This window comes from Brassica napus, chromosome C6, assembly GCF_020379485.1.
Source record: "Brassica napus cultivar Da-Ae chromosome C6, Da-Ae, whole genome shotgun sequence".
NCBI classification, from domain to species: Eukaryota; Viridiplantae; Streptophyta; class Magnoliopsida; order Brassicales; family Brassicaceae; genus Brassica; species Brassica napus.
Genome location: NC_063449.1, coordinates 30,392,434 through 30,419,376, shown reverse-complemented (window position 1 = coordinate 30,419,376; position 26,943 = coordinate 30,392,434). Strand labels below are relative to the sequence as shown.

At 29.7% G+C, this 26,943-nt stretch overlaps 1 protein-coding gene and 2 long non-coding RNA genes across 3 annotated transcripts; 1 reads left to right on the top strand and 2 right to left on the bottom strand.

The window, feature by feature from the left end:
- Positions 1-9,690: 9,690 nt before the first annotated feature.
- On the bottom strand, positions 9,691-13,232 carry LOC111210903. Its single transcript, XR_002662168.2, has 2 exons — positions 10,551-13,232; positions 9,691-10,074 (listed from the first exon to the last, which is right to left on the bottom strand). It is a non-coding gene; the product is annotated as an uncharacterized LOC111210903 (long non-coding RNA).
- Positions 13,233-17,221: 3,989 nt separating this feature from the next.
- Positions 17,222-21,296, top strand: LOC106383072 (lipoxygenase 2, chloroplastic-like). Its single transcript, XM_013823187.3, has 7 exons — positions 17,222-17,779; positions 17,890-18,720; positions 18,820-18,905; positions 19,038-19,148; positions 19,225-19,526; positions 20,030-20,296; positions 20,458-21,296. The coding sequence occupies exons 1-7, from the start codon at positions 17,422-17,424 to the stop codon at positions 21,215-21,217; spliced, it is 2,715 nt and encodes a 904-aa protein (XP_013678641.1). The 5' UTR covers positions 17,222-17,421; the 3' UTR covers positions 21,218-21,296.
- Positions 21,297-21,490: 194 nt separating this feature from the next.
- Positions 21,491-25,140, bottom strand: LOC106383073. The gene is made up of 2 exons (XR_001276977.3): positions 21,887-25,140; positions 21,491-21,772 (listed from the first exon to the last, which is right to left on the bottom strand). It is a non-coding gene; the product is annotated as an uncharacterized LOC106383073 (long non-coding RNA).
- Positions 25,141-26,943: the final 1,803 nt, after the last annotated feature.

Here is a 26,943-nt window from a genome sequence, read left to right as displayed (position 1 = left end):
TGAAGAATAGTCAGCGTGTGCTACACCCATGGAAGAATTTTTCCGTAATAAGACTTTCTTTCCTAACTTCGAGATCAGACATATTCCAAGGGTACAAAACACAATGGCAGACAAGCTTGCACGTGGTGCGAGGAGTTCTCGTTCAGCTATGTTATATGTCGATTCTCTACTTCCAGCTTGGTTATCTGAGTCAATAGGTTCTTAGACTAGTAGTTTATCGTTGTCAAAAAAAAAAAATATTGTGTTGTGTAAGGCGAATGACGGAAGTGAAATGTTAAGGTTATATATAGTACAGCTCGGATCAAGAAAGAAAAAAGAATATATTTTTGTAGTTTGCAACTATTAGATACTATATATCTAAATGAGTCACATATTAGTGAAAAAATATGCCACTAATTTGCGACTATAGTTGTATTTATCTCCTAAACTCTTTGCATAAGATAATTTCACATAATGTTAACTATTAACTACATGAAAATAATCTAACAAATCCAAGAGCTAATCTTATTTTGTATAAATTAGACTCATTCATAGTATTTGGATATCAACACGAGATCAGAAAACAAGTGTAACCCATTTGTATCACTTTCAGATATAATCATTTCAATTTGGTTTATAAATGGTAGTTACGGGGGTGATCGGGAGAGGCTGTGGTTTGCTGTTTTTTACTCTAAGATTTAGGTTCTAAATTTTTAGCTTTAGCTTTAATTTATTTTGCTGTATAAATTTTTCAGAGCACTATATAAAATCTCTAGAGAAAATGCTTTCTAAAGGTAACATATTTTCTTTTATAATGTTTTGGCTTTAGATTCAGTTTTTAAAATAAAAGTATGATTGCTTTAAAAAATGGATGTAGAAATTAAAAAGACTGTGCACATTTCCTACAGCCTCAACCAATCACCCCCATATATATCGCTCGGCCTTGTTCTGGTTTGCTCCTAATCTAATCTATTTAGACAGAATCTGATAAAATGTTTTTGGATTATCAAAAAAAGTTATAATGGTCTAACAAAGTGGATAATTGTTTGTAGTTTTTGGATTGGTTTTTGGTTTTTGTTTTTTCAAAAACTATTTTTCATCCGATCAAAATTTTTTAGAAATAGATTTCCTAAAATCTAGGAAAACTAGCTTTTTAAATAACTCTCAATTTCTAAACAAAAACAAAAAAAAACAGTTTTTATAGTTATATTTATTATTAGAAATATAACTATATGTAAGGTAGTTTGGTACAATGATAATGATAATAGGTAAGACACCTTACGAAAAAGACATTCTTAATTTCTAATAATAATAATAATCCATGCGCACAGCTATGTGAGGCAATTTACATATATTCTTATTATGATGTAGTTTTCATATAAATATCATTGTATTGAAATGTTTTAGAAAATCTCTTTATACAAATATATTTTGTCTGATTAATATTTAAATACAAATTAATCTATATTTTAATTTAATAACTAAAATATTATTTCCACATAACAACACAATATATATATATATACGAGTTATAAATTTATAAGAATGCTTTTATTTTAAAAATTTTATTATATTAGTTCATAATTTTATACAAATGTTTTTTTCCCTGATTAACATTTATTACATAAATAATATATTGCTGTTCTTAAACCGGTTGCAGATAATAATATAGATTACATATATGCTTATCATAACAAATACTAAAAATATTATAGTATTTGAATGTTATTTTAATCTAATAATAAACTGATGTAAACAAAATAATTCCTATAAAATTTTTAACTTATCAATAAAATAAATTTAATTATTTGAAGTTAGTCATTACAAAAATTTATATATATATATATATATATATATACTGTTGATAACTTTTGGTTTTACTTAGGGAAATAATTTTTTGGTATTTCTTTTACTATTTCATACGTACTATTTTGTATTTGCAGTTTAAATTTTTTTTTATTAAATAAGTTTATGTGCGTTTTTGATGATTGTGTTTTATATTTGATTTTTTCAGAATAAACATTTTATAGAATAATTTTTTTAATTCTAATAAAATTATTAATTTTAAAACCAAAAACCAGAAACTAAAATTCAAAATTTAAAACAACCATTCGGATTTTTCAAAAAGCTAAAATCTACTGCAAAATCAAAAACCAAAAACTAAAAGCCAAAAACTAAAAACCAAAATCTAAAAACCAAAAACTAAAAACTAAAAACTAAAAACTAGGAAAACAATCATCACCTAAAATTGACCCCACTAATTATTATCTTTAATGTAACTGTTTTGGTTTAATCAAAATCTATTAGTTACATTTTTTATTTAAAATAAACACTAAAAGATTGTAACCATAATCAGTAAAATCTATCACCTATTATAAAAATGAGCCTAACAATACATATATGCAAATATCATATGCATGTAGATTTAACTAAATACTAGATCTCGATCCGCGCAACCGCGCGAGTGTTTGTTTTCATTTATTTTTATATAAACATTTTGTTTTCAATTCTAAATTGATATATATTATAATATATATGAGGTGTGTCTATTAATTTTTAGAACATAATAATTTTACCGTATATTTTTTATTGAATTGGTTGTTTCAAACTTTCACAAGTAATTAAAAAATTAAAATTTTAGTTTCATAGATTTATATTATCGAGTATATTAAGGTTGTTCAAACATAATAATATTAGAGTATACTTGTTCTCCATCAAATATATTGTTTCAAACTTTCATATGTGTTTATTTCTTCTTATATATTTTTGTTTGTTTGTTGGATTAGTATTTCATTATTGAATAGATAAATAGAAATAGAATTTGGAAAATATTAAAATATTATCATCTCCAAAGATAATCAAACATTTCACAAAATAAGAAAGTTAACAAAAACTAAACTTAAAGCTTCGTGTATAAATTTTATAAAGAATTTAATTAAACATTTAAATATATTTTGTAAATGAACTATATACAAAACATAAATTAATGTGAAATCAGTTTAGTTTTAAAAATGTACTTGACTACGTGTAAAAGTCTCGAAAAATATTTATGCTCCTTGCAGTCTCTTTCAAACACGATGATACAAGATATAGAAGTAAAAATTGATAACAGAATTTCCATATCACTTTTTTGCGTGAAAATAATTGATAGTTATTTGGTTCCTATAATATAGCAATATTGTGTTATAAACATATTATTTAGTTCCTATAATCTAGAAAATGAGTTATTTAGACATATAATAATGATAAGATTAGAGATTAAATGTAACATGACTTTCTAGTAATAGGTTTATTAGTTCAATTTTTTAAAAAATCACACATGAATTAAGGTTGTGACTTCTGTTTTAATATATAAGATATACTATATCAAACGAAACCAATTAAATTCAGAAGACTAGAGTCTAAACCTAAAATTTTACGACTCTTTCATTTTCGAAAGGTGGTTTTACATTTTAAATAACCTCATGCTATTCCAACACATGTTGATTTCATGTAGTATATTTAAGTTATATGTATCATCCCAATTTATAGAACGCATTTACCATAGGTTGGAACTTATGAGAAATCAATATAAATATACATGAGTATAAAACGGGTTACTATTTCATATTTGAATGTATTATCACAATAGAATATTGATTTCTAGGTTTGATTAATTTATAACTGACTTTTGAGATAATCATTTAATAAAATTCTGATATAATCATAAAGGTAAACTAAAAATTTATTTTAATATAAGATAATTAATTCTAATATATTAAATGAAATTTGATTGTATGTCCAATAAAAATATTGCGAAGATTTTAAATCTAATATATTCAAACCATCACATGGATTTTATATTTTTTATTGCACTGATATTCCTAACAAACAGATCTAAAGATTGCTAAGCATATTCCATTTTTGAAATCAAACTAACCACAGAACGATTAAATCATATAATATTTAAGATCATCAATATTTCTTATTTTAAATATACTTTTATGCAAACTGAAGTTGTTGCAAAACATTTTTCGAAATGTCTTTACCCTAAATAATTAATACTCAAAAAGCTAAAGATTTTGCAGCATATCTCGTTTTGGAATAGAAACTGACAATACAACTAATGAATGATGAAATATTAACAATATTCTCATCCTAAATATATTTTTCCAAAAGTGTAAATACTTGCAGAATATTTCTCTTAATTTTTTTTTATTTTAAACTATATCCAATATATATTTTATTAGATATTTTTGGTGATTGTTTTTAAAAAAGGAAGAGATACCTTAAAATCGTAAGATAAAGTATTGTGTACTACAATATGTATTGTCTAATATATAAATCAATTTATTTACAATATAAAATACTGTCTAATACAATTTTTAATATATAAACCTTTTTCAAATAACCATATTTTACAGAAAAGGTTGTATATGATATAAGAAATAATAATATATGTACAAAATAAAACTTATTTAATATATGTACATTTAAATTATTTTACACAATACGCCAAAATATACAGTTTAAAATAATGAGTTTGATAACACTTATAAACATCTGTTAAATACCATATGTCCATATATTTTACCAAAACTGTTTGTACATATATTGACAGAGCGATAAAAATTTAATAGGTTTGAAATAAATCTTATAATTTACAACTATATGTAAAAACAAAAAACTCCTGCGCATACTATCATATCTATATTTAGATGCATAAAATTGTCTCATGGACTATTCATTATCAATGAAAACAGATAAAAATTATAAAACTTAAATTATCTTTGAAATCGGATGTCGTCAACAATTATATGTGGACACGAAGATTATACTATCATCACATAAGGTCCAGATAACCCAAAATATTAAATGGTAATTGTTGTAAGTAAAGAAGAGAAGAGAGGAAATTGGTGTGTCTTGTTTCATGAGTAATGAGTCTTTTATATAGGATTACAATAGCTTGTGGACAAAGCCACTTGGAGAACAAGTAAAGCTTGGAGAACAAGTATATTTAAAACTTGCCATAATGGCATCACCATAATATTCATAACACTACCCCTTGATGTTCATTATGCGCGTAAGATGCTGCCTCGTTAAAAACTTCACCAGGAAAACCCAATAGAAAAAACCATGGTTAAAAGAAAAAGAGTGCAGCGTGCAATGACTTCCCCTCATGTGTACATACGTCGAGATCTTTGAGACAACGTAGTTCAATAAGATGAGTGAGCTTCTTGAAAGTAGCAGGGGTAGCGTCTTGGTGAATGAAACAGCCAAATATTTACTCGAACGAACTTGTAGGAAACGAACTTCGCCATTCTTCAGTAGTGCATGAGTCTTCATGATCTGACCATTTTTTGGATTCTTTTTATCTCCAAAACTTTAGAACAATGATAGATTTTCATCTCCCAAATTGTAACATTCTCTTTGGGTGTCTATCTTTTGTGTGTTCTTTGTTGCCTCGTTAAAATCTTGTCATGGAAAAAGCTAGAAGGATAAAAGCCATGATGAGGGAAAAGAGTACAACCACACATATTTCACATTTCTTCTCCGGAAAACAATATCTTCAGGATATGCATTCCAATCACAGAAATCTCCTTTTGAAATTGAGAATATTGTAATACTCTTTCAATTAGAGTATTCAAGGTCTATAGATTTCTGGTCCACAATTCTTATTTGATATAGACAATATTTTCTTGGTCTATTTGGACTTCAAACCAAACTTCTTACACACAATCGTCTAGACATTCGTCTCGTACATACGAATAACTCATTCGTAACTATGAAAGTTACTATTATGACTTTCTTTCTTGTCATATGAAATTACATCTTTTGGTTATGAAAAAGATTAGTAATTTGCTCAATAACACTTTAAATATGGTACTTCAAGACCAAACATATATGAGCATCTTAAATAAAATCCTTCAAGGATCTTTATGATAACTTCTAATTTTATATCTCCGATTTGGAATACATAAAGACAATATTGTATTGTCAAGAGCTTTCTTCCAAAATATAATTTTCTATAACTCTTCGGGAGTTTTTGATTATATTCAAATCAATGATTCTATTGATCTATAATCTCTTGATAAATATAAAGATATATTGATTAACTTCAAATATTTCATACATCACATAAACATATTTCGATCGAATATGATTTTGATATCATCAATCCTTTAGGGATTCTATCTTTTAGGGATTCTATCTCTTAGGGACTATCAGTTTCCAGTGGGTTGTATAATTCAAGTTCTTCCTTTATTGTCAGACTAATAAGAAACATAAAAGTAGTTGCACCTACCACATAAGACTATGTCTCTTCACAATCAATTCCATATTGATCTTTCTTTGGTGCAACGACTCATTTCTATCCCATTTGTTTTACACCTTCTAGTGTATGGACTACTGGTCCAAATATCTCTCTCTTTCGCAAGAGTTTTTATCTTTGTCTATTGGTTCTTTTTGATTTGGCCAATCATCTCTTCGTGTACACTTTTCAATAGACTTTCTTTCATGATCTTCTTTCTCATTCATCATATCAACTGCTACTTTTTTAGTCATAAATATTATCGACGTCGATTTGCTTATCGGTTCCATTTTGTTTCATACATGACATAAGTTATTGAGATCTCTTCATTGTCTCAGGTACCTGAATTTCTTTCAGTCATGTTTAATGCCTCTTCTGGAGATTATTCAAAACTCTATTGCCTCGTTTTGACCATTATCAATATATGCTCCTTTTCATATACGAGGATTCTTATCTTAGGAACCAACATGTCTACCACGATGCAGGCGTGACTAGCAGTTTGATATTGTTCTTCTAGAACATATATTCTTATTGGAGCATTTACAGCTGGTATATGTGACTTGATCACTATATTTATTTGGGTCAACAAATGAGTCTGGTAAGTGCTTTACTAAGCACTATAATTGAATTATCTTTTGGACTTCTATTTGACAATTTCTTTAGTCCGAGGATCAATATTGATAACTCATATCAACTTATTTTCTCCAGCTTTTTATCAGTGATTAATTGTTGGCTTGATGCGAATTAGTGTTGCTCAAAATGTTTAACACTTATCCAGTGATTTTTCTATAGTCGTCAAAGACTTTAAGAAGCGGATTCACCGGTATTATAAAGATGCATAGTGGGTGATCAGTCCACTAACATCTCCTTTATTCATGCCAATAACTTTATTTGGCTGGTGAAAACCGTATTACCATTTTATCTTATGAGCAAGCAACATATGTGAAATCATTCGCAAGAATCTTCTAGTTCTTCAATGAATATTCACTAAATCTTTATGTATTTTTTCGCATATTACTGAACCAAAATGGTCTAACTGGTTCATGCCAAATATTTTGTAAACTTCTGGTTTACTATATATTTACTACAATAATCTTTGTGTAGTACAATATATAAAAGGCTATAGATACTTTCTCTAAAATACTTATACTGCCTTAAGCATTTCTTTTGCTTATTGTCTCAACATAAGTGTCTCAATATTCTAGAGATTACTTTGAGAATGATTCATCAGTCTTAGTTTTAGTGCAAACATAATCTTCTGGATGTTTCACTTATCATAAAATGTGAGATTCTTTAACTCTTCCCCTCGAGATGATTTTACTATAGGTTTATCAATCTCGAATGAATCTCATTTTTGAATCAATAACATACCCTACATGGGTCATGTTTTTTTTTCTCAAATCCTTTTAACTTTTGAGACTTATAAGAATATGATGCAATAATTTTCTTTCATCTTTGGATGATTGAATCATATCTCTTCTTTATTACCATCTTTATTTTCTCAACTTCAACTGAGAGTATGAGTTCTAAATAGAAACTCTTTTGTCTTTCTTTATTACCATCTTTATTTTCTCAACTTCAAGTGAGAGTATGAGTTCTAAAAAGAAACTTTTTGGGTCTTGACAAAATATAAGTATAAGCTTCTTTAATCTTTTTTTCTCAATTATGTGTCTGCTGGACAACATTACTTGTGTGAAAAATAATATTTTTTCAATATATGCATTATTAAAAAATTCTTCTAGAAATTTTGCTTTAAAATTTAACATCCAACATAGTGGAAACTTTATTTACAGACTTTAGGTCTTGTAATCTTTAGATGCAAAAATATAGTGAGCTATAGGTATCACATTGTGATATAACTTTCTTTGGATTTTTTTTTTTTTCAAAACTTATGCATATTTTAAAGTCAAAGCCTTAAACTTAAAACTCATGTATATAAAATGGTAATGAAATATGATCTTCGTACCAACTTTTATGCAAATTACTTATCTAATCATACTTTACTCAACCTTGTATATAAAGCATGGAAAATAACAAAACAAAAACTTATCTTATAAAGAGAAGTGCGTAGACGATGAGAGTTCAACTCTTCAGGTTTCTTGACATTTGTCATCGTATCTTCTCTTTTAGGGAGAAAAAAAATAATTCTGCAATACTTAAAATTTGCTCATATAAATATGGCTAATGGGTTAGGAAACATCAATATATAATTCAATATATAACATAGACCATATCATTATTAAATAGTAATAATTCATCCGAATAATCTATTTAAATTAGAGCATTAAGCAGAAAGAGAACTAAAACCAACGGTTTTCTAAACCTATGCAAACCAAAACTATTACCGCGCATATCATGTGATGTTCCAAGTAATATAGACGTGCATGATGATTGTAAATCAATAAAAGAAAATAACAGCTATGTCACTTTCACAAACGGTTTCACATATTATTATATTAACATAAAATTTGAACAAGAAACTGAAACCAAAACTAGATCATAAACCAACGATCTGTTAAATAAATTTTGATTCAAACTTACGCGACAAATTAATATAATATATGTAGACATCTTATTCTTTGATGAATACAAACTCAAATATACTAATAAACATAATTAGGAATTTATATACCTCGAGTAAACCGACTTCGTTTTCTAAAAAGAAAATTTACTAATACATTGCATGCACTCAACCGTAAGACTTTTAAAATTTTGTATGCACTCATATATGTAAATAATATATTACATGCATTCAACTGTAACACTTTATTACTATATTATATGCATTCAATATATTACATGCAAATTTATTACTATATTATATGCATTCAATATATTACTATATTATATGCATTCAATATTACATGCAAATTGTAGTGGAAATAAATATATAATAAGAAAACAACTGTTTAAGAGCTTTCATAACACATGTTGACTAGCTAATATGATTCGTATGCTTTTAATAGTTCACATGTTCAATAATGAACTGAATATGCAGCCGTGTGAAAGAACAATATGCACAACCGTATATTAAAAATGTAAGTTAATAATCAATACTGACATGTTAACGAATGAACCATACTAAAACGTTTTGCAGCTGTAACGGGATGACATGATGACATGTGAAACAAATGATATATAAACAAGCGAATATCAAATATAACAAATTGAGCATTAGCTTATAATCATCGACAAGATCCTTGATCAAATGATTTTCTTTCTTTGAAAAAAGGGTAGATCAATATTGTGGACTAAAGCTCCTAAGCTCAGTGTATGAATCCATTCTTACAAACCATCAATTGATTTGAAGATTTGAAGAAAGATTGGATATAGACTAAAACTATAATAGGATAAAAATCTATACCTATTAACTCAAGATCGGTAAAGCTTCGTGCTGATAATGTGTTGTAAGTAAAAAAGAGAAGAGAGGAAATTGGTGTGTCTTATTCCATGAGTAATGAGTCCTTTATATAGGATTACAATAGCTTGTGGACAAAGCCACTTGGAGAACAAGTAAAACTTGGAGAACAAGTATATTTAAGACTTGCCATAATGGCATCACCATAATATTCATAACAGTAATAGTTTTTATTGTGTTTTGTAAGAAAAATACATAAACGCGTTTTAACGCGGGTTATAACCTAGTTTGGTTTATAAGTGGGTCGGTCGGGTCATGTGCTTCAGGTACAGTTAAGTTCAAGATTCCGGTCTGTACCACATAACCAATGTTCTCATTCCGAATATCAAGTTGAAAATCCCTTCATACAATGGGAAAATGGATCCCCAAGATCACATGACAGCTTAACCTGCTTCACAATAACACTGAAAATATTCTAAAATTCTTTCTCAGTTATGAGCTCATACATTATATCGCTGACTCTTTGTTACCTACACTATTTTGCGCCTTTGTGATTCTCATTCTTAATTGTGCATTTATAAAAAAATCCTTTTTTAAGGGGTGTGCATAATAACCAGATACGAAAACCAAATCCGAACCCGATCTGAAATACCATAACTCGAACCCCATCTGAAATACCAGAAATCGAATCCGATCTGATATATAAAAATATCCGAACAAGTATTAAGTTAGAAGAGATTGGATACCTGAATCCGATCGGGTAAATACCCGATACCCAATGGATACCCAAATTAACCCGAAAAAAAGTATACTACTAAGGAGATGTGGTCACATGGACATCTTTATACAAATATAAAAACTGTACTACTTCACAGAGACCCCATAAATTAGAGTAATTTTTAAAGAAGAAGGAAGATGACTTACTCGTAACGTGATAATCAGAATGATTACGTGATTCGTTGGAGTTGGAGCAATACGAGAAACAATTCAAATTCCTCCTTCCAAATATATAAATTTGCAGAAAGTAGCTAAAGAATGACAATCAATTACTTCAACTGAAACTCAGATCAACAGAGAAGATCGAGCCTGATCTTGTTCTTTTTAAAGTTCATCACAAAGTTCGGGTTTTTGGTTATACCCGAACCCGAACTAAAAATAGTCGAGATATGTAAGAATATCTGAATGGGTTCTAAACTCCTCTACTGAAATACCGGAACCCAAAATACCCAAAAGGATACCTGAATGTCTAGGCCTAAATCTTTGTATGAGATGAGGAGTTTCAAATTTGGATCATTTCATATTTACATGGATCCAAAATCGGAACTTGTGGATCGGATGCTTGAACTTGATAACACTGAGTCAAGGAAAACATTTTAATGGATTCGTATTCAAAGATAATATATATCATCGCATTAAGGAGACACGCAATAATAAAACTAAAGGAGGGGGAGGAAGGGACCAAAGGCAAAAGATAAGGCGACCACCGAATCAAAATTGCAAAACACATGGTACATACAGTAAAAAGTTCATCCACTTTTTATTCATAAATAAAATGTACTCACTGTAGGTCAAGGTTTTATTTTGCATCATTGCATGTCTAAGGAGTTCTGCAGCAATACATATTGCAAATAACCTCGTCTTGCTAGTATACATATATATATATATATATACATACAATTAGCAATTCAGTTGCATGGAGTATATTTTGACTTCTCAGTAATTATAAACGTCGAGCTGCCAAAGCCTCTATTTCACAAGTAAATACTAAGTTTCTTGCGCACAACAAGCTATCATCTTCCATCACAACAAGCTTTCATTTCACCAATAAATGAATGTACACTAGAATTGCAGGTGGTCCCGTATAAGTGATTTGTTTCTTCTATCTACAGAAACTATTGGCCTAAATATTGGAAAGTAGTGTTGCATGAGACAAGAAGACGACTTAGACGAGAATGAGAAACCAAAGCGTATGGTGCTCATGAATTCGTCAATGTCCCTTTGGATGATGTGGGGGTAATTTGTTAGTTAGAATTTGGAACCAACAACAAGAAAAACGTGTGCGCGCTCTCCTTTTCACTTCTCTAGAAAACAACAAAAAAGTAACGTATCAATCTTTGCGTTCTATTGTAACGAGTAGATAGAATAATGCTAGTTAGGTTATCTGAAAAATGATCATGATTCCAGATCAACCACACAATAAGCTGGTACGAATATTTCTAACAATCATGTCCAAATTCGCGGTGTTTACGTGTAACTAACTTCACGATATATAAAAAACCACAAAAAAAAACTAACTTCATATTGCGCAACTATTCATATATCTTGGACTCTCAATTTGTCCTGAAATTACCATTATCTATGAACACGTATGGTGACTCTATATATACTTCTTCTTCATATATGGTAGCAATATATGGTGGTTATAACTATGTAACGATGTCTATATATGCGTTAACGCATCAGCATTACCAAGATTCCTAAAAGAGTATTTTCCTAGAAATACTTCAATAACAACCAGAGATTGATCCGTGCACCCGCGCGGGTATTGATTCTTGCATTTTTATATATACATTGATATTTTTTTCATAATTAGTGTTATATATTTTAGATGGGTCGTAATATAGTTAATTGTATTCAAAAAATCTGGACCGAATTAGGTAATATGGTTATTTTTGGTACAAATATCCGAACCCGTTTCAAATACATTTGTTATTTAGATATTTTTGGGTTCCTATACATCATAACGGAACTCATCTAGACCCAGAAGGACTCAACTCAAACCCCACACATAAATTTATAATACTCAAGCCGAGCCTAATTTAAAAAAACCGATACCTGAAAAGAACAATCTGTACCTGAATGGATAGACAATGTTCATAACTGATTTTATAAACTAATAAAAAAGACTATTTCTATGTGTTTGGCTAAATTAAGTGAAATAGAATATATAGTGAAAAATTAAATGATAATAAATGTAATACATTTTTATTATTTTGATTTAATTTATTATTTTATTCATAAAACATGTCTTTGAATTATGTTTTTAGCTACATAGTTTTCCACCGATTGAAACTAAAAAAAAAGTTATAGTAAAACAAACTAAACCGAACATTTAACCATAGGCAAAACTCAATTATTTTACATTTTTGATTTTATAAATGGCACAAAGTTAATGTTGATTAACTAATAAATAAAAATTTGCACTATTATTATTATGGTAATAAAATTAATGATATGACGTATTGTTAATGTAATATAATTAATGAAATTGTTAAATTGAGTGATATATAGAAAGACAATGAATGTAATTATATTAATAAAATTACAAAAATGACATTATACTTTTTTATACGCAATCCATGTTTTCAAACAATTCTCATTTATACTGTTATTCATGTTTCCAAATATGACTATAAGATAATTTCAATCTGCATGATATCGCAATCCTTGTTTTCAAACAATTCTCATTTGTGGTAATATAATTAATGATGTGACGTATTGTTGTTATTCATGTTGGTGGTCATTTTTCGACCAGTATAATTGTTGGTCGCTGCGATATCATGCAGATTGAAATTATCTTATAGACATATTTGGTGATTAAGTTTCACACTGATATTACGTTTCATCATATTCTACCTTTTAATGTATTAACTAGATTAAGACCCGTGCCTTGCGCGGAATAAACATTATATATAAAAATTATTTTATGTATTATATGTTCTTACATATTATGAAATAATAAATATATATTGAATAATTAAAAATCAGTAAATATTACATATATAATTAAATTGGTGCGAACGTATAAATCAATTTAATTAATCCAAACAATTTTTTTTTAAAATTGATAGCATATGTAATTAAATTTAAATGATATTAACATACATAATATATTTTTAATATTAATGTCTATTAAATGATGCTTTCTACTCATATGTTTTTTTTATCATGTGTATCTTTAATAGCAAAAACTTTAAATTACTGATAACAAAATTTTCATTGTGGGATTAATAATTTTAGTAATTTATAATTTAAAAAAAAAATATCAATGTTAGTTCAAAATTTTTATCAAAAAAAATTATTCAAAGTAAATTTTGAAATTAAAATATTTATTTATTCAATATGGTTTATAGTTTAATTTAGAATGATATATATACATATATATTTTAAATCTTAATGATTAATTAAATTAGACTTTTATTTATATGAATGTAATCATTTGTATTTTTTCATAACAAAAATTTTAAACCATGGATCACAAAATTTGAATGTGAGACTTTTAACAGTTTTATTAATTTATAGTCATTTTTAAAAATTTAAAATATAACATATACAGAAAAATCTAAATTTTTATAATATGGTTATTGTGATTTTCTTAAATTATTTTAATAGTTTAAAATTAAACAAATTTGATAGAAGATACCCAATTTTTTTATCAGATCTTTATTATTCAAAATCATTAATTGTCATATATACTTTAGCCACATTAGGAAATTCCGTAATCTTTATTTAAGGAAATAATAAATGACATTAATAATGAATTTATGGTTAGTTTAATAAAAAGCTTATTATATAATTAGATGGACCAACATATTTTTCTAACAATTCTAAGAATCATCCTAGTGATGACACGTGGGTACAAAAAAAAGTTGTAATGTTTCACAAATAATATATAGGGGATTTTTATCGACTTTTCTATCAAAAGATGTCTTTTGATAGATGAGTAATTGAGTATTTTAGTGAACATCTTGATCCATTAATTGCTGTGGTTACATATATATTGATTAGTTATAATTCAGAAAGAACAAAAATGTGGAAACAAGTATATAAAGAGAAGACAGTCAGAATAAGAAAAATAATAATTCAGTAAAAGTAAAGAAAAATTATATAAAAAATAAGAAGAATGTAAAGGGAATAAATATGATGACAAAAAAAGTAAAGGGGATATATACATAAAATAACATGAAAGAAACATTTAAAACGTTTTTTTTCTCCAAACTGAATTATACTGATGAAATAATATAAGTCACAATGGATTGCATCCTTGATTACATGCGGTACATTTAAAATATTATTTTGTTAAAATTGGTCTGAAATCATTTATATTATAGAATAAATAATAAATGATATATGTAGAAAAAATTAATAACTATTATATTAAATTCATGAAGAAAAGCACCTCACATATTTTATGATACACTAGCAATACATCAGTTATTTTATTTTGATTTTAAGGTAAACTAGATCTTCACCCGTGCAACCGCACGGATATTTTTTTTATTAGTGTCATATATTCTTAATATTCACTATGTTTTTAAATGTTTATATAACTTTCCCAAATACAATAATGTTATATTTTACATATTGGTCATTCAATCAAATTAATATGATTTTTCCTATTATTAATCTTCTCTCATCTTCCTTTTTGATGTCTAATCTAAGAATCATTTCTCCAAATCTAGGAAATATTATAATACTGTACAGATCTTATATGAAATAAGACAATTGTTGATAGTATATTAATATCATGTATATAATCTTATTTCTATCAATGCACGAGAGTTTAGGTGTTTTATTCAAACAAAAGTTAGTTATAAATAGAAGGGAATAGATAATAGAACTAAATATATTGTTAGAATTTTATTATGTAAATACCAAAAACAATGTAGACCACATTTTTAAAGAGATCCATTTTGAAATATCACACATGAAAGAAATCATGAGTTCTATTTCAATAGATAAGATGTTTTTTTTAATAAAAAAATCATATTTATTATTCACCATCTTCATCTTCTCCAAATGCTTACTGTGTTTGGTTTAAAATGTGATAATATATCTCATGTCAAAGATAGTAGTATTGCAATTCAAGGCACACATCATTTAAAACAGTGTTGTTAATTTTCGGGAATATATGAATTGAGCAATATGTATGAATATATTGAAGAAATTGCTGCACATCAATGGTTTATGAAGTTTAACACATCATGAAAATATGAACCGATCAATTTTTGGTAGAAACATGTACATGGTGTCAATATTAATCAAGGTTGTTACTCTCTTACATCTACATCAGTACATAGTGTAAAATTTACTTGGATGTGTAAACTCAGGGAAATGCAGAAGACACATGAATTATATGACTCTAGATCAGGTTTCAAAGATCAAATTATATGACAATGGTCAGTTATAAAAAAAATAATTATATGACAATGTTTATCATATCGAAGACACTGTCAATATATGACTCTAGATCAAGTTTCAAAGATCAAATTATATGGCAATGTTCATCACGTACGTTTTATATAGAGTGTGACAATGCATGTTTTATTGGGTGGATATAAATATAAAGGTATATAAATCTTCGATGGCTATTTATACTGTTGGGTATCATTAATATAGATAATACCATTAATGATAGGAAAATAAAATATTATGAATAAACACTTCCTAAATTCATGGATGAGAATAAATAAGGGAATTGGAATCTTGTTAGGATTTTATGATGCAAATGCATAAAATAATATAAATAATTTTCTAGGGGAAAGTCTATTTAAAATATCACACATGAAAAAAATCATGACTTCTCTTTTAATAGAATATATATGTTTTTATACAAATGTAAGAAACTTTAGAGATTACATTAAAAAGGCCGACCGGAAATGGAAAGAAAACGGAAGAGGGTTACATGAATCTTCTTCCTTATGGAGCATCTCAGTCAGAGTGTAACCGTCCCTTCCACAAGCAAACTCCTGCGAATCAAGCTCAGTTTCCTCAAATCATCGTCCTCTCCACCAGATTCCGATATTTCCATCTGGTTTAGCATGTGTTTGAAGCACCGCACTATTTGCTCCAACTTTTAAAGTTCCACCTATATTTGGGGGTGGGGTAATCTTAATTAAATTGCATTAACTTTGCTATCTGTCCAAAGGAAACAGTTAGCCTATTTCTTATAAAAATGTTACATAAAAATGAGGAAATGTGTATATAAGACTCGTCTAAAATATAGAAAATGTTACATAGATTCTATTAAAATTATGTTAATCAAACTGGAGACTCTGCATCAATCAATGAAGACGAAGTAGGACGATTGACTGCAAACACCTCGTGCATTCCAAAAAGAAAAATCATCTGACATGGTATCTATTCAAATATATGTATCCTCTGTGAAAATCTTGTACATTGGTGTCTATCCAATCCATCTATACATTATTATTATTATTATTATTATTATTATTATTATTATATAATTTGGTAAAAGTAGTGAATATAGATGGATTTTAATTGTATAACTTGTTGATTAGAACATCTTCAACCCCAATTTATATTTTATTCAAAAATGAAATTTAAAGTAAAAAATACTCTAATTATATTTTATATTCCACTCTATAATAGATCAAAAATAGATTTACATCAAAAATAAAATAATATTTTTATCTTTTTGTTCATTACTCTATTTTTACTTCAAATTCATACTTCATTTTTACTCCAAAAATGAAATAGAGAATAATTGCAATTTTATTATAGAGTTCTTTATTTTACAGAAAGTAGAGTTTAATATTGCAAAACATTCTTAGAAACGATTTTCGAATCTAATTAGTGGAGTAACTCTTTAAAAAACCTACAAGAGACAAACAATTCGGTGGATAAAGTAGAAAACAAAAATGTAGACAAGTTTGATGGTTTGATATTTTTGATTTTTAGAAATGACAAAATTAGGATAATATCTAGACTTGTATAAAGAGATGAAGCGGGGATTGGAGAAGATGGTAAGCGAAGTAGAAGCGAAAAGCAAAATATGTTTTGTAAAGAGTCGTCGTCGGGTCTCCAGACCTTGAGCATAGCAAAGAGCCTCAGCTCTCCGTTCCATAAACCATCACCACTCATCAACCCCATTTGGACAGGACGTCGAGACAAGCTGTGTCGTCCCCGAAACCTCGGTGGACGATGTAAGGTCACGGCATCACAGTCAAATAGTGAACCGAAAGGTAACATAGTGAAAGAAAAAGTAAAAAAAATCAAAGTAAAGGGATATATACAGGCCGAAGAAGGGACGGTGCTGGAGGGCCTACGTTGGTCAAGAGGTCTCGATGACATTGCAGATATTGCCGGAAGATCACTGCTCGTTGAGCTTATTGCCGCCGAGAATGACACCCGTGAGTAGCTAATTTTTCATACAAACATTTTTCTTCAAAGAGTAGGTTAATGCAACCATGGCTCAATTTATAGTAATACCGATTATAACCCCCAAGTACACACATGTCAGGGACGCTGATGGAGAAGGATCCGGTAGAAGACTATGCACAACGTGTATGGTTCGATGGCGAATCCGCTGATGAGAAGTATGAGTGCGTGTTTGACATGCCTGAAGACTTTGGAACCGTGGGAGCCATAAGGATACAAAACCAGCACCATCGAGACATATTCATCAAGGAGATGGAGCTTGAGTTACCCAGCGGGTCCGTTACGTTTTCATGCCACTCATGGGTGGCCCCCAAGTCCGTTGACCCAGCCAAGAGGATATTCTTCTCCAGCAAGTCCTACATACCTTCCGCAACCCCGGAGACTCTTAAAAAGCTGCGGAAGGAGGAGCTGGAGACCTTGCAAGGCAAAAACCGCAAGAAAGTTGGTGAATTCGCCAAACACGAACGCGTTTATGACTATGACGTGTACAACGATGTGGGTGACCCCGACAAAGATGACGAACTAGCCCGTCCTGTTATTGGAGGCCTCTCTCATCCGTACCCAAGACGGTGCAAGACTGGTCGCAAACGCTCCGACAAAGACCCCTCCACGGAGAAACGCGAAGGGGACTTCTATGTCCCCAGAGACGAGGAGTTCTCCACAACCAAGGGAACGGCATTCACGGGCAAGGCCATCTTGGCAGCTCTTCCATCCGTGTTCACACAGGTCGAGTCTATTCTGCTGGATCCCAAATCGCCCTTCCCACACTTCAAGTCAATAGAAGATCTCTTTGACGTTGGCATCAACCTTCCCAAGGATGCTGGCCTTTTACCTATGCTCCCCAAACTTATTAAAGTTATTTCTGAAGCTCAAGATGATCTTCTCCAGTTTGATCCCCCTATTCTTCTTAACAGTACAAACCTCCCTCTCTCATCTTTAGTCCTAATTAACTAAATTCTATACATCCTACAATTTATCTGACTTTCCTATCTAATTATCATATTTGATTCAGAGGATAGATTTTCATGGATCCGAGACGACGAGTTTGCTCGCCAGACACTTGCAGGCCTTAACCCCTATTGCATTCAGCTAGTTACAGTAAGCTATATACGTCTTTAACTAATAATTTTAAAGTGTTATGCTAGTTCCAATAAAGCAAGATTCATGCATCTGTATAAATGGAACATTTTCTGGTTCTATTGCTCAAATCCGAGTTCACTTTTATTGTAGGAGTGGCCGTTGCAAAGCAAACTAGACCCTGCGGTTTATGGTGATCCCAACTCACTCATTACTTGGGAAATTGTGGAAAAGGAAATTAGAGGAGTCATGTCAGTTGATGAGGTAAGTTTTAATATCTTCTAGAGGTTTTAAAAAGAAGAAGATTAATTCCCTTAATTGAATGAATGAATGTACGCAGGCTCTAAAGAACAAGAGACTGTTCATGTTGGATTATCACGACTTGCTACTACCGTATGTGAACAAAGTGAGGGAGTTGGATGACACCATGTTATATGCTTCTCGAACACTATTCTTCCTCAGCGATGATAGCACATTAAGACCTGTTGCCATTGAGTTGACTCGTCCCCCAGATGTCAACAGGCCCCAATGGAAGCAGGTTTTCACGCCAGGTTATGATGCTACCTCCTGCTGGCTATGGAAACTTGCTAAGACTCACGTTGTTGCTCATGATGCCGGTTATCATCAGCTTATTTCCCACTGGTATTGACAAACATTATAATAGACCCTCTAGACATATATGTTTTTCTTTGTTGATTTTAACTGCATATACATATAACCAGAGACAAATTTAGGCATAGCCCAATGAAACATTGACTTTGGTCTCTAACTTTTTTGGAGATTTTTACATGGGTATAAGACATCTCCAATCCATCTCTATTTTTATTTCTATATTTGCTCCAATGTATGACTATGCAATAAAGTGTTTCAAAAAAAAAAAAAAAAAAAAAAAGTATGACTATGCAATAAAGTTTCTCTATTTAGACAAAAATATAGATGTATTGGAGCAATTCCACCATTATAATAGATATCTTTGTTTTAGAGGAAAATATAGAAGTATACATTGGAGATGCTCTCAGTCCCTAAAATATGGGAAAAAGATTTACTAAAGTTTTTAAAAATGTTTCAAGCACTAAAATTTCAAATCCGGTCATATAGCACTAGACGTATGTGTTTCTCTATGGCTGACTAGTAAAGAGATGCAGGCTGAGGACCCATTGCTGTATGGAGCCATACATAATAGCGGCAAACAGACAATTAAGTGCCATGCATCCTATCTTTAGGCTTTTGCATCCCCACTTCCGCTACACCATGGAGATCAACGCTCGTGCACGCCAAAGTCTCGTCAACGCAGGTGGAATCATTGAGACTTGTTTCTGGCCCGGCAAGTATTCATTAGAGCTAAGTTCAGATGTCTATGGTAAACTATGGAGGTTCGACAAGGAAGGTTTACCTGCAGACCTCATCAACAGGTAACTAACTGTTAACCTTTTTATTTTGTTTTTACTCACAAAAAACTTTTTTTTGTCTGTAACTATATTAATTAATTATTTTTTAATATTAAAAATATTAATTAAATTACTAATTAATCTAAAAATATAGAAATTTTTTTTGAAAATGTTTGCCTTGTCAGGGGGCTGGCTGTGGAAGATGAGAAGGCGGAACATGGGGTGCGACTGACGATACCAGACTACCCATTCGCGAATGACGGTCTAATGCTGTGGGATGCACTAAAAGAATGGATCACAGACTATGTGAATCACTATTATCCAGATGCAGGACTGATCACGTCGGATGAGGAACTCCAAGCATGGTGGAGTGAAGTGAAGAACATAGGGCATGGAGACAAAAAAGACGAACCATGGTGGCCTGAGCTCAAAACACAAGATGACTTGATTGGCGTGGCGACTACGATTGCGTGGGTGGCTTCAGGTCACCATGCAGCTGTAAACTTTGGACAGTACGGGTACGGAGGGTACTTCCCCAACCGACCAACCACCACAAGGAGAAGAATGCCAGTGGAAGAGCCTACAGAGGAAGAGCTAAAAGAATTCTACGAGGAGCCAGAGAAGGTGTTGCTGAAGACATTCCCGTCGCAGAAGCAGGCGACGCAGGTGATGGTGACTCTGGATCTACTATCGACTCATTCACCAGACGAAGAGTATTTGGGAGAAGAGCCAGAAGCATCTTGGGTCGATGAACCTGTCATCTTTGCTGCATATGAACGATTCAAAGGCAGGCTCCAATATCTAGAAGGAGTGATAGATGAGAGGAACGTGAATGTTTCTCTAAAGAACAGAGCTGGAGCTGGTGTTGTCAAGTACGAGCTTTTGAAGCCCATCTCTGAACCCGGTGTTACCGGAATGGGTGTTCCCTACAGTGTCTCTATCTAATGCATCTGAACATGAATACTTGCTAAAATCATTCAAGTGAGCAATAAAAAATAAAACAAGTGTATTTTTTTCGGGGTCATAGGCTCTTTAATATTTGGCTAGTCCTTGCAGTGAAGCAGCAAAGCAAGTGTACTCATTATGAGGACGCAGAAGAATATAGTATACATCTATCTATCAATCTATCTACCTATATAAAGTACTGTTTCTTCACTACAGGACGCACCACCTCGGCATGTCACTAAATCGTTCAACCTGAACGTGACACCTGTCCACTTTTGCTTATACGTTGCGTTTCATTTAAAAAATTGAATAGATATATGGGTTACATCTTTTATGTGGGCTTTAGGCTAAAACCCATCCCGATAGTGAGCGTGTAACGTCTCTACACAACAACTCTGATTCTAGGGATTGGGTCGATGGAGTCGGGGAGATGAATATGTTGGTAGAGATTTTTCTCACGTCGTTCAATCTTCTTCCTCATTGACAGATACATCGCCTTAAAGCCCTTCATAACTCCATCCACCACAATTTATCATTTAATACGAAACTGTATACCTGCGACTATAAAAAAGTTAGACATCCTCCTCTCAAAATCAGCTTCTCAACCTGATTAACTTGCAAAGTAAAGTTAATCTCTGAGAAATGGCTAAAGTCAAAAGTGCTTCTTACCTTATTCGTCTCGGCCACCTCGACTCCTCGCCATGGCACCCCGCGACTTCTCTTGCGACTTCTCATGTCATCTTTGTTGCCGCTCCGATTGATCTCCGGTGGTCCAACCGTGATTACCTCCCTCCTTTGTCGTGTTTAAGCTTTCTTAGTGGCGTGAGGACGTTCATCTTTTTCACCGCTGCGATCTTCTAAGATCACGACCAACAACCATCTCAGCTCCCAAAATCATCGCTCTCACCTCCAATTGCAGAGGAGCTCAAGCCGTGATTTTTCCTTCATCAGGCGACGAGACTCATCCCGTAAAGAATTTGAGATCGGCCAATATAAATGTAGAAGACCCTAGATCTGATAAACAACTTAAGTTACACCTATTTGCAGTTTAGTCCTTTCTCTTTTGTTTCTTCTTGAATTCAGTCTCACCTAACTAAAGGAACACTCCACGTGTATATGCAATTAAACACATATATATTTTTTCTTTTCTTTTTTTTTCCGGTCAACATTCATTTGATTGATTATAAAGTAGAAGAGGACAAGTCCAGAGAGTAGATAACAGCGCAAGCATCCAAAACCCATCCCAAAATCTAACAATACACGTGAAAAAAATAAAACATCAACCCTTACTCTTAAGATTCAGTCAAACGTATAGTATGCAGAATCCATCACTTTATAGCGCAAATAAGTCAAATGAATAACAAAACAAGATCCTTGCTAAAAAGAATAACAAAACAAGATCCATTAATCATTATTCGTAATGCCAATTCATAATCACTCCAACAATATTAAAAATGAACATTATATTGACCATCTCATATTAAGTTGACTTACAAGTCAAAACTTAGAACACAAACACACAATTCACTAACGTATTAGTCGACTGGCTAAAATTTTAAAATCAAGAAACTTTATTTTAGTCAGATTATAAACATATGAATTATATCTTAAGGTAAAAAAAAAGACACACTATAAAGCCACAAATTTTTAGTAAAATATAAACCGCTGATTGATTATCTATGACGACCATCCGATTTTATGATTTCGAATGGTGATCGACCGCACCGCACCGTACCACCGTGAATAGTAATAAAAATCTCTACATATACCTATGTATCTTATATTTTTGTTACTATTAAAACCACAATACAGTTGTCTGTAGTTGTCCCGCATGTCATCCTTTGCAGTCTATAACACAAACACAATGAAAATATATCATCCCACCGGTAGGACTTTTAAGGTCAAAATGAGTGAGATATCAACTAAATTATCTAAAATGAATTATATGAATACATTTTCCCTAAATTATTTAAAATTATATCAACTACTTGGTAAATCCAAAAAAACTCAAATCACCTGTTTTTTTTTTCCTGGCAAAAACCAATTTATTTATAAAATTTACTCAAATTAACCAAAATAATATGAAACGCATGTAACCGAAAGGGACCCGGTTTTGTTTTTGATATTAGCTGGTTCCCCACTTTGTTGTCCAAACAAAACCAAAAACCATAATAACTGAACGAGAACTGAATCAAATTATAAATAACCGAACATATCTTATATCTTTAGAATTAAAAAAATAAAATAAAACCAAATAAACCAAATCCAACCAAAAATTGAAATGCCTTCTTATCTTAAAGGCCACTTTGACAAAAAAATTCAATGCACATTTTTTTGTAATACATATCTGATTGACAAATAAAGTTGTACATTTCATATTAGCTTGACCTGAAAGTTTATATTAACACCATCCTAAAATTTCAATAATAAACCAATTGTCATCAGCTTTGTGTATTTTACAAAAAATGAGTTCAATCGAAAAGAATGATAAATTTTTTTAAAAAAATACAAAATAACATTCAATACATAATTAAAATAAAATCGTTTAAACTACAAAAAATGTTAAATAAAAATATAATAGAACAAATTATGTTAAAACATGAAAAGAGGATATTTGATGAAATACGAATTATAAACTTTCGTTCCATACAGCCAACACTAAAAGTTATAGAATATAGTTACTTCTTCTGGCTTTAGTTGATGAAAACAAAAACGAATATGAAAGAACATTTATATGTAGTTGGGTTCATATTGATTTCCAAATTATTAATAGTTACATTACATTTTAGTTCTTTATTGTTTAGTTATGTTTTGCTTCACTCTAACTTCTTTGAATAAATTATTTGATTTGAAGAGGGATGTAACTAAAGTTAAAATAGCATTTAGCAAAAAAAAAATTAAAGTTAAAATAGCATGAGAAAAACTTCTAACGAATAGTTTTGTTACTAAACAAAGTTCAACAAAAGCTATAATAAGTTGAAAACACATAACCAGTAAAACACTAAAAATTAATTAACATTTTATTCCAGATATAATTAAGATCTGAAACAAATATATTCCAAACAATCATTTCCTTTTAAATTAGAAAATATTAGTTATTATTTATGATACTATTAAACTATTTATATAGTATTCTAAAACTGACATTGAATTGTCTTACCAAATTTTATTATAATTTAACTGATTTACCTTGGAGGTAGACTAATTTATATTATCATGAAAATTAATTAGTGTAGATTTTTTTAAAAAAAATTGAAACTTCTTAAAATAAATATAGTATTATCTTTTTAAAATAAATATTTTATTTTATTATGTCAAAGTGAATTAAGAAAAATAAGAAGATATATATATATATATATATATATATTATCACATTATTCTGAATTGTTTTGCTAATTTTGTATTATCTGAAAATAGAGAATAATGAAGGATACTTTTATTTTAATTTTAAACCAAAAATGTTTATTAAAAATAACAATATGATTTCAGAATTCTATTCATTATTGTTTTTATAATATAATTGTCAATCTAGAATGATTTTTTAAATGTCTCATAAATTAATATAAATTTATATAAAACAGTTTTGATTAACTTCCCGCCTGTAGGACGGACCGACCCTAGTAAACAAAGAAAGAAGAGTTCACAATAACAAAACTGAGAATGAAAATTAAGATGAAAAATAAAGAGTACTTCGGCGGCCGAGTAGGATTGCAAAATAGAGGCTGGTCAAGTATAAGAATCGAAAGGGCCTCAAAGTAGACAGTTGAACCCTATAGAAATTGAATGAGCCTAAATGATGATAGGGATTGAATAGGTCTAATTAAAAGCAAAAAGTTGGACTCAAATGGTTATAGAACAGGTTTATTCATTCCCATACAACAAATGATGAGAGATAAATGCTCAAACTATATCAATATGGCGAAACATTCGTACTCATACACTAAACAATAATTTGAATTGCATATCTAAATTCATCATAAACAACTATAAAATGCCTATACTGGTCATGTGCTGAGTTGAAATACTTTTTAATTTTAAAATACTATAATTTAGTGCCTTTAGTATTGATTATTCTGTTAAAAATATCTTAAATAATTAAACTTATCCTATTTATAGTTTCAAATTTGAAAAGGAAAATTTATTTTTTTGTCTAGATTTTAATTAAAATTACATACCATAATAACTAAATTATAAATTAGAAGATATTATTGATTATTTTAACTATTTAGAGCATAAAAAATACATATTTATATAAAGTTATTACCTTTGGATTAGTAGTGAGTAATTATGATTTATCAATGCAAAATTTTGTTCTTATGATTTAGTGATTAAATTATGTAATATACCTTATTAAAATAGTACATCAGTTATAAATAACTTTAGTCCTATGTGGATGATGAAAACACTTAATAAATTAATATAATGGCCTCATTCTTAAATAAAATTATATCAAATATTTTTCTTGTTACTTTTAATAATTAACTTAATAAAACTGTTTAAAATTTTTATTAAGATATGTTATATATAAATAAAGCAAGCACATAATAATATTCACAACTAGAATAAATTAAAAATGTAAAAAGTGAATTATTAAGTTTAAGAACTTTACAAAGTACTTTTAAATTTGATCATCTTTTCTGTTGTTTTCCATTGATAAAAATAATTTAATATCTAATATTGTAATGGTGAATTGATAGGTTAATATCAACTAATTACAAAATATCTATCTTGTTATAAATTTTATTTAGTAAGATTTTTATTTCTATTTTATATATCACCATATATTAAAAGTTAGTTTCAAATTTTAAATTTTAAATAGGGTCAATTTTGATAATTTCAATTATCTGAGCTATTATGAAAACAATTATAGGGACTAAAATATAATAAATAAATAAAATAAAAAATCAATTTATTATGGATTGACACGTGTCAGTTAAGAGATGTGTTAGAGCCGTTTAGTATAAGTGTGGATATGTAATTCAAATTGTTGTTAGGTATAAGAAATTTTTGACATATTGATATATTTTGAGCATTTATTTTTTCAGCAACTAGTAAATCAGGAATGAATAAGCCGTTTTACCGAGATTAAACGGGTTTTAGAAACTTAATTGGCCTAAAATCAGATATATGTGCGAAAATGACAAAAGAGATTTAATAGGCTTAAACGTAGATAGTCAGACTCAAGTTACAATAGATATTTAATGGGCCTAAAAATAAATTGTTGAACACAATTAGTGATTGAGATTTAATGGACCAATAATTGCATAAAACTAACCAAAAGGAGAAAGCGGATGAGGATCCCGATGAACTTACCACCATACTTGTTGATCTAGCGTATTTTCTCTCATGTATATCATACATAATCAGATGAAGGTGATCTTCGGAGAAACGTTTGGCCTGATCAACTTGGTCTTATAATACAGGTACAGTAAAACCTTTATAAATTAATAATGTTGAAATTTTAAAATTTTATTAATTTATAGAGATATTAATTTACAAAAAAAAAATTATTTAAATTTTTTATTTTGAAATATATTTATTCTAAAATAAGAAAAATATTTGATTTTAGTATATAGACATTAATTTTTATTTTTTAAATTTTGATATTTATATTAATTTTATTATATTATATGGTGTATATAATACATATTGCATAGAACTTAAATATAGTTTTAGATATAATATTACTAAATCTCATCAAAAATATATTAAGTGTTAAAAAAATA